The sequence below is a fragment of the Mastigoproctus giganteus genome, chromosome 5, assembly GCF_048544385.1.
Source record: "Mastigoproctus giganteus isolate SK-2022 chromosome 5, ASM4854438v1, whole genome shotgun sequence".
Lineage (NCBI taxonomy): Eukaryota > Metazoa > Arthropoda > Arachnida > Uropygi > Thelyphonidae > Mastigoproctus > Mastigoproctus giganteus.
In genome coordinates this window covers 123,978,854-123,992,971 of record NC_143579.1, presented here as the reverse complement: position 1 = coordinate 123,992,971, position 14,118 = coordinate 123,978,854, and the positions used below count along the sequence as shown (strand labels likewise).

The 14,118-nt window shown below is 36.7% G+C and overlaps 1 protein-coding gene across 1 annotated transcript in view; it reads right to left on the bottom strand.

The window, feature by feature from the left end:
• The window catches only part of Zip99C (Zinc transporter Zip99C), a 336,298-nt gene that overhangs the window by 184,444 nt on the left and 137,736 nt on the right, over window positions 1-14,118 (bottom strand). The window contains exon 9 of the mRNA XM_090373442.1: window positions 3,728-3,841. Within this exon, the coding sequence (XP_090229568.1) occupies window positions 3,728-3,841 (114 nt within the window). The remainder of the gene's footprint in view (window positions 1-3,727; window positions 3,842-14,118) is intronic.

Below are 14,118 nucleotides of genomic sequence, written 5' to 3'. Positions count from 1 at the left end.
CTTCTGCTCATATGAGAGGATGTGCATCACAAACCTTCCTTTTTCCTAAATCTTTGTGCAAAATTTGGCAAATTGTCTCCTTACTCAGAGCAGTTCAAATATTATTCACATACACTCATACAACTTAATGTTTCGTCACCATAAACAGTTTTTCACATTTCATACATTTCTGTTGCAGATTTTCCAGATTTAAAGCAAAATTTGGTAATCGTTTGGTGCTCTATTGCAAAATCATAACATGGAACATTCATCATCATCATCATCATCATCAGCCATTTTCAATCCACTGCAGGATGAAGGCCTCTCCAGCAACTTTCCAGTTCCTTCTGTTTTGAGCACCGGCCATACATTTACTACCCAAAAACTCATGAATTTCATCTGTCCATATCCATTGTTGTCTTCCAGGTTTTCTTCTAGCTCCTCTTGGGTACCATTCTGTTATTTTCTTAGTCCATCTGTCATCATGTCTTCGAGCTATGTGTCCTGCCAAAGACCATTTTAGTTCTTTAGTTTTGATAAGAACATCCTTTACTTGAGTTAACTGCCTAATCCATGTGTTTCTCTTCTTATCTAACAGTCTGATTCCCAATATATTTCGTTCCATTCTTCGCTGTGTAGTTCTCAGCTTCTCTTCCATTCTTTTGGTGAGTGCCCAAGTTTCACTTCCATAAGTCATGGTGGGGAGTATACATTAATTCATTATTTAACATTTCAGACAAACTGGGATATTGCTCTTCAGTATGTGACTATATTTCCTGAATGCTACCCATCCAAAATTTATTCTTCTCTTGACTTCCAGCCATTTATCATTATTACAGCTAATAACTTGTCCCAGATAAGTATATGACTCCACCTTTTCAATTACTGCTCCTTCAATCATTATTTCCCTTTCTGTGGCATGCTTGTTCATCATTACTTTTGTTTTAGCCATATTCATCTTTAGTCCAAAATCCTTACTAACTGTGCATAGCTGATTAAGATTTTCCTATAATTCTTTGGGATCATAGCTTATGACCACAATGTCATCTGCAAATCGTAAATGGTTTAGGTACTCTCCGTTCACATTGACTCCTTTCTGAGACCAGTCTAATCTTCTGAAAGCTTCCTCAAGGGCAGCAGTAAACAGCTTCGGAGATACAGTGTCTCCTTGTTGAACTCCTTTCTCGATTTTAAATTTCCTACTGTCTTTGTCTAGTCTAATAAAGGAGATAGCACTCTCATATATTTTCTTCAAAATCATAATATATGGGGTATCTATGCCTTGTCTTTCCAGTGTCCGAAACATTGCCTTATGCTATATAGAGTCAAATGCCTTTTCATAATCCACAAATGCCAGGCATAATGGTGTTTTATATTCATTTGCTTTCTCCATTAGCTGTGATATTACGTGAAGGTGATCCATAGTTGAGAATCCTGTCCTAAAGCCAGCTTGCTCTTTCGGTTGATTCTCATCAAGTATTCTTTCTAATCTGTTAGTAATGACCCTTGTGAACAACTTGTAGATGTGGGGTAACACGCTAATTGGTCTATAATTTCCAATTTCTGATTTATCTTCTTTCTTATGCAGCAAAACTATGATTGCATTATTCCACTGCTTAGGCGTCACACCTTTTCTAATGCACTTTGTGAAGAGCCTTGCCAGTTTTTGTGTTATGTCTCTTCCTCCCAATTTTAACAACTCTACAGTAACTTCATCTTCCCCCGGGGATTTCTGATTCTTCATTTTCTTCAATGCATGTTCTACTCATCAGGAAGAATATCGGGTATGTCTTTGTGTTGCTACTTTGCAATCCATCTTCCCCACTGCTGGCATCATTCCCTCGCTCCTTGTATAATTCTCTATAGTAGTCTTCTGCTATTTGAATTATGCCTTCTCTGCTGTTTATAAGTACGCCATCGCTATTCTTCAGTTTCAGTATCATTTGTCTTTCTGTATTACTGCTCATGGCTGCTGATTTAAATCCTCTGTTTTCCCTTAATGTTTGTTCTACTTTTCTTGTATTAAATCTTCTTATGTCCTCTCTGAGTCTCTTTCTAATGGCTTTGCATAACTCAGTATACTCAATTTTCTCCCTATCAGTGTTTTTCTTGCTTTTCATTTGTCGTCTTCAGTTCATCATGACAAGTGTTTCTTGACTAATTTTTTCTTTGGATTTCTTTTTCCCTATAGGTTTCTTAGGCTTTATCACTTTCAGAAAGTTGTAGTATTCCTTGTCGATATCTTGGTCCTGAGCAGTCTGCAGAAGCTCAAACGTGTTCTTAAGTTCCAGTACATACTGCTTTTTCTCCTCCTCTGTTATCTCAAAGATCTTTGTATTATTTACTCGAGTCAGTTTTTTCCTTTCCTTTCCTACATCTATATCAAGTGTACATCTTACCATTCTGTGATCACTTCCAACATTTATCTTATTCAGGACAGTAACATCATTCACAATATATCTTCTGTTAGTGAGGATGAAGTCGATTTCGTTAGTTGTTAATCCATTTGGACTCTTCCATGTCCACTTTCTGTTCACCCTTTTCTTGAAAAAAGTGTTCATTACTGACAGTCCTTGAGATTCTGCAAATTCCACAAGTCTTTCACCTCTTTTATTTCTTTCACCAATTCCAAAATTTCCTATAGTTCCTCTTTCTGTGCTGTTTTGCCTTTTTCCAACCTTTTTTCCAAGCATTGAAGTCCCCCATAATAATAGTGTAGTGGGTTTTCTGCTCATCTAGAAGACTCTCAATTTCAGTGTACATTTCTTCAACCTCTTCATCATCATGGCTCGATGTTGGTGCATAAATCATTATAATCTTTAGCTTGTACCTCTTAGAAATCTTGAGCATTAGTTTTTTTTTTTTTTTTTTTGTAGTTGTTGGCGCATCTGCTTCTGTGGCCATAATGCACCTCCCAAGGTTTTTGCAGTACTTTGATCCAAGCCCGAGGCGGGATTCGAACCCGCGACCTTTGGGTTGCCAGGTAGGCACTTTACCCATCCGGCTAGCCCGGTCGGCTTGAGCATTAGTCTTGACATCCTTGGTGATGTACTTTTGAATTCCAAAATGTTGTTTTTAAAATCTTTATGGACCAGAAACCCAACTCCACCTTCACTCCTTTCACTGTTTCCATTGGTGTACAGCAGATTTCCACTTGATAAACTTATAAGTGATTCATTTCTTCTTCTTGTTTCAGACAAACCAATGATATTCCAATTCCCATTTTCTAATTCCTTTTCCAGCTCTAATATCCTGTCTTCACCGATGAGTGATCTTACGTTATAACATTAACATTAACACTACTAATAAAACTGGTTGTTACTTACAGCCTGTCAGCCTACAGGGCAATCTCCGTACCACACAACTGTTAGAGGTAGTGTGAACTATAACATACCACTTCCATTTATTTTCAAATTCATTGAACATAACCACAACAGCACCAGTCCAGGAACTTTATTGCCATACCTCATATATTCTCAAAGTTATAAACTGCTAATATAACATATATTAACACAGATGGAAGAGTGCACAATTAAAAAAATAAATTTTTTGTTTATGCTCCAGAGAGCTACCTAGGATTAGATAAATTTACAGGATAGATACCGCAAAAAAATCATTATTTTTTCAGTCCTGTAAATCTTCATAGTACATGTGCACAGTTATCATATCATACGTTCAACTTAAAAAAGAAATTTAAAAATAAATTATAAAAGAAATACGACAAACTAAACTAGAAAAACAAATTCACCTGAGCTTTGGCAGCATCCCATGGATGAAATCCAGATTTCAATAAGATAGCAAAATCACCGATTTCATGAGGAATTTCATGAATAAGGATAGCAAATGTAGTTACCAATCCCATCTAAGAAAAGAATAAATTATTCATAGCTTATACACAGAATACATTCAGGCAAAAAAAAAAAAAAAAGATTCATAGCAGATCAAATTGGCACTTTTAATTGGAACAGGACTGTACACAGAATTTTGATTTTTCAGGGAGAACTTGCCAACAGGTATGCTGAGCCCTCTAACATCACAGCAGATTTATCTAGGTGCGAATACCCAGCCCATGTTTTGGATTGATTTCAGTTGTATCAGAATAATTCAGCTTCCCATTCCAATTGTAATAAGGAGCGAATTGCTATTGCTCATATATCCCACTATCCAAGCATTTCTGTGCATTTTGCTAGGGTGTTGTGACACTACAATATTGGTTGTGAGCAGCTCCTCGGCAGGAAGTTACAGCCAATGGTTTCTAGAGTTGAATCTATTGTTCTCTTGCAGCAATATGCAGATTCCAATGGACATGCATATCATGTTATAATGGGTTTCAATCCGTTATAACATTATGCTTAGAGTCCAAAGAATCACATCATGATATAATTGGGATGCGTTAAAAGCTTCTAGGCATTTTTTGGCATTCAAACTTCATACGTACTATCAATTTTGGCCGTCTCTTTTTTTTTTGCGCAATAATTGCAATACTACGTCTAAGAAAAATCATATGACGAATAATAATGGAAATAACAATATGCAATAATACACACCTTTTGTCACAAAAACTGCTTCGCCACGTAGTTATATTGACTGCTACGTTCATGTTTTGAAATTAACAAATGGTCGAAAATTCGGGATAAAAAATAAAACATAATGCAATCCACATTCTTTCGATTACTAAGTAGACATTAGCGAACAAACTTAGGCACATTTTAGTCATTGCGTTCAAGTCTTTCAAATTTAAAAATGAACTGTATCAATGGTTGCATCTCTTTGTTTCCTGTTAAAATTTTAATAAGGCATTTTAACTGTAAAATTGAAAGGGAATCACCTTTTCTGTTTCAAGAAATTTAAGTCCAATTTACGCAAGTTCTTCTGCGATACAAGTCAACAAGTAAAGTTACAAGTCATTCTTACAGAAATCAAAGTGCGTATTGTGGATTTGTGTTAAACTGAAATTGTGGATTTGTGTTAATCCAAAATGTTGATTTTCAGCGACTAAAAACACATTTCAACTGAGAAAAATGGGAGCCATGCTTGCATCGTGTTATAAGCTGAACTGCATTCTAATGAATCACATTTTAACAGATTTCAGCTGTAATTTGGACTGTATGCTTTATGATCATATCTCGGAGCATGAGGAGGCTACTTGCCTGTTCTGCTGTTACTGAGCATTATTGGTGTGAGCAAAATGTTAAATGTAACCCGCATTCCAATGTTGAAATTCTGAACCACTCCTGTCAAAATGGCCCTCCATATAGCGGTAGTAGGTGCCAACATAAACTGTAACTGTGGAACCTGCATGAACCCTATTATGGAGGTGGTTACTTCACAGCATTGTGAGCAATAGTGAGCTTATAACAGGGCAAACGTATGTATCCTACTTTTTTAGAGTCTGACAGTTGCGATCTCTCTCTCTCTCTCTGATATGTTATACTTCTTGTCTTCAAAGTTGATTAATGCACATTACACTCAAAACTTCTTGGTGTATATTTTGTCTTTATCACATTTAACATTTATCTGTATATTTTTATCCATATTTTAGCTTCTATTTTTCACAATATTTTAATAAAGTTTTATTTCTTACATTTCCTTTATAGTTGAAAGATTTATTTCAGTATGCTTATCCCATAAGCGTGAAACCTTTTTGCTAACAAAAGAATTTGGAATAACAACTTTATAATATTTAATAACAATTGTATAATATTTATTACCTCCTCCTCCTATACACCTTTTTTTCCCCTGTAGCTTCTTTCTCTCTCTCTCTCTCTCTCTCTCTCTCTCTCTCTCTCTCTCTCTCTCTCTCTATATATATATATATATATATATATATATAGAATTGCAAATCCTTCTATGCACAAACCTTAGCCACTGAACTGAACTCAAGTAATACTTACAAGCCTATTTCCAGTACCTGCAATACTATAACCAAAAAACTCATAGCCTTCAATAAAAAACTAAAGCTAAACATGAACAACTACAGCTTACCTTACATATACTTCATTCCTAAATTTCACAAACAACCCATAAGTTTCAGATTCATAACCTCCTGCAAAAATAGCTATGTGCACAAACCGGGTAAAATGCTTGAACATCTACTGCAACCACTGCTAAATAATTTACAGAACAGCAAAATCATAGGCAATAACCTACCCGTATTAAAATTTTTACAGAATAATAAAGTTAATAACATTCAAACTTTTGACTTCCAAAGCCTATTTACAAGTATTGATCAAACAAATCTAAAATCAGTACTAAAAGACATTTATACAAAATACAAAGATAGTATAACCCGCAATGTTCATCACTGGAACAACTTACTGAACCTGTGTATTTCTAATAATTTTATACACGATGGTAATACTATATATCAGCAAATTATAGGAACACCTATGGGCAGCCCAGCCTCATGTGTAATAGCCAACTTATATCTATTTTGGTCAGAAACCGCTTTTCCACAGGACCTAATACTATACAGATACATCGATGATCTCATTGTGATCAACTGCCCGAACTTCATCATGGAGTATGGACACTTGTACCCAGCAGAACTTATATTGGAAAAAACAAACGTCTCGGATACAGCAGCCCATTTCTTGGATCTGGATATCAATGTAACGAATGATATAGCCACTATAAACTTGTACAACAAACGTGAAGCTTTCAATTTCAACATAGTCAGCCTTACACAATGGAATTCTAACATATCCAAAAGAATTCATGCCAACGTTATTCTAGCTCAATGCATTCGTATAGCTACTATTTGCAGCAATACAGAAACCACAATCCATAACATAAGGATATTATGTAATAAACTTTTGAACAACCTCTTTCCAAAAGCTTATTTACGCCATCACATCCGCAAAGCCCTCAACATATTGAGGTATAATAAAATAAAGGATATCGATATCACCAGTGTTATTGACATATAATTATCCCTAATTAACATCAAGTATGTATATAGTGTATATACAATACACGAGGCCTCTGTGGTGTCTTACAGTCTGAAAAACTTGTACCCACCAATTGGCCTACTTCCGTGTATTTATCTTGTAAATATAATTTAATAATTTAATATTTATCTTATTATTATTATGTTCTAACATATCTTTATGTATTTATTTAACACAACTGACTTTAAATACATGATGCACACACTCCCAGACATTCGTTCAGGGTCCTATCTAAAGGAACGGGCTAGCAACCCCGAACTACCCGAGCACCACTACAAATCTCTACCTCAATCATCTTTCCACTTTACTAGCTTCTACCTTTTTATGCCCTGTGCGCCATTAGTTTATCGACCGCAACACCAGGGCTCTATTTTTCTATCTTTACCCATACTTTTTTCGCCTTAAACAAAGTTTAGCTTCCCTCAACAGCTACTTTGTCAGTTATCATATTTCTTACCTATCCTGGGCAGTTTGGACATCATGTATTTAACCTACCGTAACCCTCCGCCCACTTATTTACGTACACCAAAATTCGTATACGCTAGGCGCCGCTAGCGTACCCGCACATAAATACTAGCGTATCACACCCACACACTTTTCGGTCAGTCCTGCCAACAGCGGTAAGTCAGTCTTTCGTATGCTACTTAACTGTCGTCGTGCTTTCCCTTTGTTCTCAACTTTCATATGGTTGTACTTACTTCTGTAAGGTCATCCATGTTCTGTATGCTTTTCCTTAATTTTAACTTTTTACCTATCATAATTACTTTTTACCTATCATAATTACTTTTTACCTATCATAATTAATTTTAACTTTTTACCTATCAAAATTATTTTACCACGTGTTCCCTTACACGTGCTTTGGCATACAGAACATGTCGGAAACAGAAGTAAGAGCATTGCTATATTTTTTCATAATTTTGGTGGATGACCTCTGACGAAGACACAAAAATTATGAAAGACTTGGCAATGTATTTCCTCCTTGGTCGTTTGTTCAAATTTTCACTTGGTACATATTCTTTCAATTATTACCCTTACTGAATTCTTTACCCCCCCCTACTTCGTTCACACAGCCTTTCGCTACCAGGGTACACTGTACTTTCTTTGCTTCTACCTTTTATCATATATTATATTCTGCACTAAATAAATTTGTTCATTTATCTTATATATATATATATATATATATAATATAACATCTCCAAACATATTCACAGAAACACAGGCCTAATGACTCAAATTAGTACAATGAACAATTGTACAGAGTGGGCTAGTAAATCAAAATGTCTTATAATGGGGGATTTTAACTTCCCAGATATTGACTGGAACTTGTGGGTTGGTCACTCACACATTAGAAAGACTTTTGTGGATTTATTGGATGATTGTTTTCTGCAGCAGCATGTTCAAGAGGCAACCAGAGAGGGTAATACTCTTGATCTGGTTATCAGCAGTGATCATTCGTGTATTAAGAATTTGCAGATAAAGAAACCACTAGGTGGCAGTGATCACAATGTACTGATGTGGGATTTACTTAAAGATATAATTACCATCAGAGGTAAAGGAAAGGGTTTTTGCTTCCGTAAAGGAGAGTACAGTGGTCTCAGACAGTTTCTAAATTCTGTACAGTGGGATCAACTGACGGTGTTACCAATGGTAAATTCTACGTGGGAAGCATTCAAGGAATTAATCGCGAAAGCTACTAAAAGTTTCATACCTATTAATAAATATTGTTCAGGGTTTAGGCCTAAATGGTTATCAAATGAACTAATGAGACTCATGACAGAAAAGAAAAATGCATGCGATGCACATAAATTATCAAGCAACTCAGCAGCCTATGGCAGATATAAGCTAGTCTTTAATCAGGTCACAAAGGAGGTCAGGCAGGCGAAGGCAGATTACGAGAAATTTTGGCAAAGGATGGTAAGAAAAACAGTAAAGATTTCTTTACTTATATAAACTCTAAAAGGAAGGGGTTGAATCTGATTGGTCCACTTGATATCGATGATTCGATTGTTGATGATCCTGCTCAGAGAGCAAACAAACTGAATAAGTATTTTGCATCTACATTCACACATGAGGAGTTATTAAGGTTTCAAAATGGCAGAAGGTTATCAAATTTTAGCAGGGTGCTTAATGATTTTGTAATAACTGAGAGCAAAGTGGAGGAGAAATTGTTGAAGTTAAACATAAGAAAGGCACCTGGGGTGGATGGGATCTATCCAGTTATATTAAAGGAGGTGGCAAAGCAACTAAGCAAACCCTTAGCCATAATTATGAGAGCATCCTTCGACTCAGGGGATGTTCCCACGGACTGGAGATGTACAAATGTATCCCCAATTCACAAAGGGAGATCGAAGGGTGACACGAGTAATTACAGACCAGTTAGTTTAACTTCTGTTCTGGGTAAAATAATGGAGTCACTGGTTAAAGATGCATTGCAGGATAAACTAGACAAGATTGCAGCAATAATTCAGACACAGCATGGGTTTGTTAAGGGAAAGTCTTGTCTGACAAATTTGATAGGATATTATGATGTGGTTACAAAGGAACTGGATGAAAAAAATAATTTTGATATCATATATTTGGATTTCAGGAAGGCTTTTGACACTGTTGCGCATGGAAGACTATTGTACAAATTGGAGCAGAATCGTATTAAGGGTAAGTTGCTACAATTGATAAAAGGATGGTTGAGCGGGAAAGACAGAGGGTGGTAATCAATGGGTGCTGCTCTTCGTGGACTAATGTTATTAGTGGAGTCCCACAGGGTTTGGTGTTGGGTCCTCTTTTGTTTTGTATATTTATCAATGATATTGATGAAGGTATATCAGGCTTAGTGTCGAAGTTTGCAGATGATACAAATGTTGGCAGGATTGTTAATGACAGTAATGACAGTGTGCTACTGCAACAGGATCTAGATAATTTGGGCAGATGGGCTAAGAAGTGGCAACTGAAGTTTAACCTTGACAAATGCAAAGTACTGCATATGGGTAGAAGTAACCCCAGAGAAATGTACCAACTGTGTGGTACTACACTTAAGGTGGTAGAGAATGAAAGGGACCTGGGGGAAATTGTGCAGGCAGATATGAAGTTCTTTGAGCAGTGCAGATGGGCTGCAAGAGGAGCTCATAGTGTCTTGTCAATAATATACAGGAATTTTTCTAACAGGGATAAGGAGGTGATTATTCCCTTGTATAAGGCAATGGTCAGGCCACGCCTTGAGTACTGCGTACAGGTCTGGAGGCCTCATTTTAGGAAGGATGTAGATTTGCTTGAGCGTGTACAGAGAAGGGCAACAAGATTGGTGAGGGGAATGAAGGGATCCCTTTACCAAGAGAGGCTTAAGTTTTGCAAATTGCAGTGGCTGGAGACTAGGCACCTGCGCGGTGATCTAATTGAGGTGTACACGGCCTTGAATGGGTTGAGCACGCTAAATTCTGATGGGATCCTTCCACTTGTTCAGATTACGAACCTAAGGGGGCATAAATTGAAATTAAGAAAAGACAGATGTAGAATAGATGTGTGGAAATTTGCCTTTAGCCAGCGGGTAGTTAATTGCTGGAACAATTTTTTTTTTTTTTTTTTTTGGCTGATGCTGCATAAGCTCATACACTTGCTTTCTTGTATCACATGCCACTACTACTACTCCTACATTATAGTTGCTCAATGTATTAGAAGAACCAGCATATGTAACAATTAAGGTAATATTATAGATACTCTTAGTCGAATTCAAATCTAAGTTAATAAAAAATGGATTCCCACACTCTACTATTACACAATACCTACATAAAGCTATTCTGATAGAAATTAACAACAGACATAATAATAACCTTAACCCATACGGATAAAGTCTTGTGCTACACATAGACGGTTTAGCTTATATAGTCTTATTTCGTTATCAATTCTATTGGCATCTGTTACTTTTACTGGATATGTATATATCTATATAGTAGGCACTGCCCATGAAGTATATCATATATAGCTCACACTCATTGAAAAAGTCGTACCTATATTTACTCCATGGGTAGGAAATTATTCTGTTATACTCTACTTTGACTCCGAGAACCATCTATTTGTTGCCATTACTATATGTTAGTTCCACATTAATATACAAAAATTACAGAGGGCGCTACAGATTACTGATTTAATTTTGACTATTTTAGTGACTTTAACTGCAGATCCAAGGGGGCGCGTCGGTCTTGCGTCTGATATATACTACACGTGCGATATTATTTGGTCTTTCTAACATTCCTTCTACTGGTGGTAAGCATGTTTATACTTATAATTATATGATAACTTCTCTTGTTATTCTTTAAAAACCAGGATCCCTTACTATAACGGACGGGATGTTACGCTCGTGGTTTTATCCCACATAAAATTATGCTTGGTCTTTTTCTATACTTTTCACTTTCTACTATATAACCCTACTTTTCATACCTCATGAACTATTAGAGCAATTCAAGGGGGACTGAGGTACTATAGCTATACTTTACCCTGCTTCCATTCACCTTCTCTCAGCTTATGCTACTTTTGATACCAATATGATAAACTATACCACATACCTATATGACTAACAGTGGATGGATCTCTTTCTACATGGTCATTCTCTTTTGAAATTAAGCTATCCGTCGGGCTAACAGTCATCTAGCCAGTTAACAACTAAATTGTGATTCACTTTGGCGCATTTTGCAGCCTAATATAATATGTTTTCATATATATCTTAACTATTTTTTGGAAATGGTTAAGCTGGCGATGACAACAGAAACGGACAGCTGCGTTAATTATGTTTGATACATCGAGAGGGTTAGCCCTTGAAAAAGTCCCTTTCAATGTATCTATATATCTATAATTAACATAATTTTAATTTTAGTTTTAATATTTAATTTTAATTTTAACGTTAATGTTATATGTAAGGTCTTCCTTACATTGTATTGCATATATATATATATACTTTCCAGTATACCATTGGCGTGTGCATGGGCCATTATACGTTTCCCGGGTTGTTGCATCGCACAGGTCGTTCTCGGTCTGCACCATATCCCGCATTATCTGTAACCATACCTCAAAGTAGATTCTGTATTTTACAACTCTAGCCTCTACCACCATTACTAACAACTTAAACAAATATAATACTTAGACTATATTAAATACCATACAGACGGATGTAATGTTAAATCTTATACAGATGGCATTAATCAGTTCTGGGTTAATTTAAAATGGAGGAAAATAAACATAAGAAAGGCACTTGGGTGGATGGAATCTATCCAATTATATTAAAGGAGACAGCAAAGGAAGTAAGCAAACCCTTAGCTATAATTATGACAGCTTCCCTGGACGGGAGATGTGAAAATGTGACCCCAATCCACAAAGGAGGATCAAAGAGAGAGACACAGGTAATTATAGACCTGTTAGTTTAACTTCTGTTCCAGGGAAATTAATGGAGGCACTGGTTAAGGAAGCACTGCACGATCATCTAGACAAGACTTCAGTTATAGCTCGGACACAGCATGGATTTGTTAAGGGGAAGTGTTGTCTGACCAATTTGATTGGATACTATGATGCAGTCACAAAGGAACTGGATGCAAAGAATAACTTTGATATCATATATTTGGATCTTAGAAAGGCCTTTGATACTGTTACATTTTTGAAGACTGCTGCACAAATTGGAGCAGTGCAGCATTGGAGGCAAATTGCTTCTATGGATAAAGGGATGGTTGAGTGGGAGAAGACAGAGAGTGGTAATCAATGGATACTGCTCTTCGTGGACTAATGTTATTAGTGGAGTCCCTCAGGGTTCAGTGTTGGGTCCACTGTTGTTTTCTGTATTTATAAATGAGATTGATGATGGTATATCAGGCTTAATGTCCAAGTTTGCAGATGATACGAAGGTTGGCAGGGTTGTTAATGACACTAATGACTGTACGCTGCTGCAACAGGATCTAGAAAAGTTGAGCAGATGGGCTGAGAGGTGGCAAATGAAGTTTAACATTGACAAAAGTAAAGTACTACATACTGGAAGCAGTAATCTCAGAGTAACATATCAACTCTGTGGTACTACACTGACAGTGGTAGAGAATGAAAAGGACCTGGGGGTATTTGTGCAGGCAGATATGAAGTTTTTCGAGCAGTGCAGACAGTCTGCAAGAGTAGCTCATGGTGTCTTGTCAATGGTATACAGGAATTTTTCTAGCAGGGATAAGGAAGTGATTATCCCCTTGTATAAGGCAATGGTCAGGCCACACCTTGAGTACTGTACACAAGTCTGGAAGCCTCATTTGAAGAAGGATGTAGAGCTGTTGGAACGAGTACAGAGAAGGGCAACAAGATTAGTGAATGGAACAAAGGGTTGCTCTTATGAAGAAAGGCTTAAGTTTTGCAAATTACAGTGTTTGGAGACTAGGTACCTGTGAGGTAAACTGATTGAGGTGTATAAAGCCTTGAATTGTTTGAGCATGCTCAATGCTGATGGGATTCTTCCTCTTGCTCAGAATAATCACCTGAGAGGGCATAAATTCAAATTGAGGAAGGACAGTTGTAAGACAGATGTGCGGAAGTTTGCCTTTAGCCAACATGTAGTTGATTGGTGGAACAGACTTCCATCTTTTGTTGTGGAAGTTGATAGCCTAAATAAATTTAAAGCCGAGCTGACAGGTATTTGGAACGAACAGAGGGGCAAAATCGAAGCGGTTTTTTTTTTTTTTTTTTATTTATTTCTTTATTTTTTGGCCGATGCTGCATAAGCTTGCTTTCTTGCATCATATCCCTCTACTAATGCTAATGAAGAAAGGGGGTGGAGATGCCCTTGAAGAATTTAAATTGAGGGGACCTCAATAACTAACGAGACTCATTGCAGAGAATAAAAATGTATGTGGTGCATATAAATTATCAGGTAACACAGAAGCCAATGGCAGAAATAAATCTGTCTGTAATCGAGTCACGAAGGAGGTTAGGCAAGTGAAGACAGGTTATGAGAAATATTCGGCAAAGAATGCAAATGAAAACAGCAAAGAATTCTTTAATTATGTAAACTCTAGAAGGAAGGGGAATGAATCAGATTGGTCCACTTGATATTGCTGGTGTAAATGTTGATGATCCTGCTCAGATAGTGGACAAACTGAACAAGTATTATGCATCTGATTCACACATGAAGAATTCTGTAGGAAAGGGAGGCCACAAGTATATCAAACTCTAATAGGGA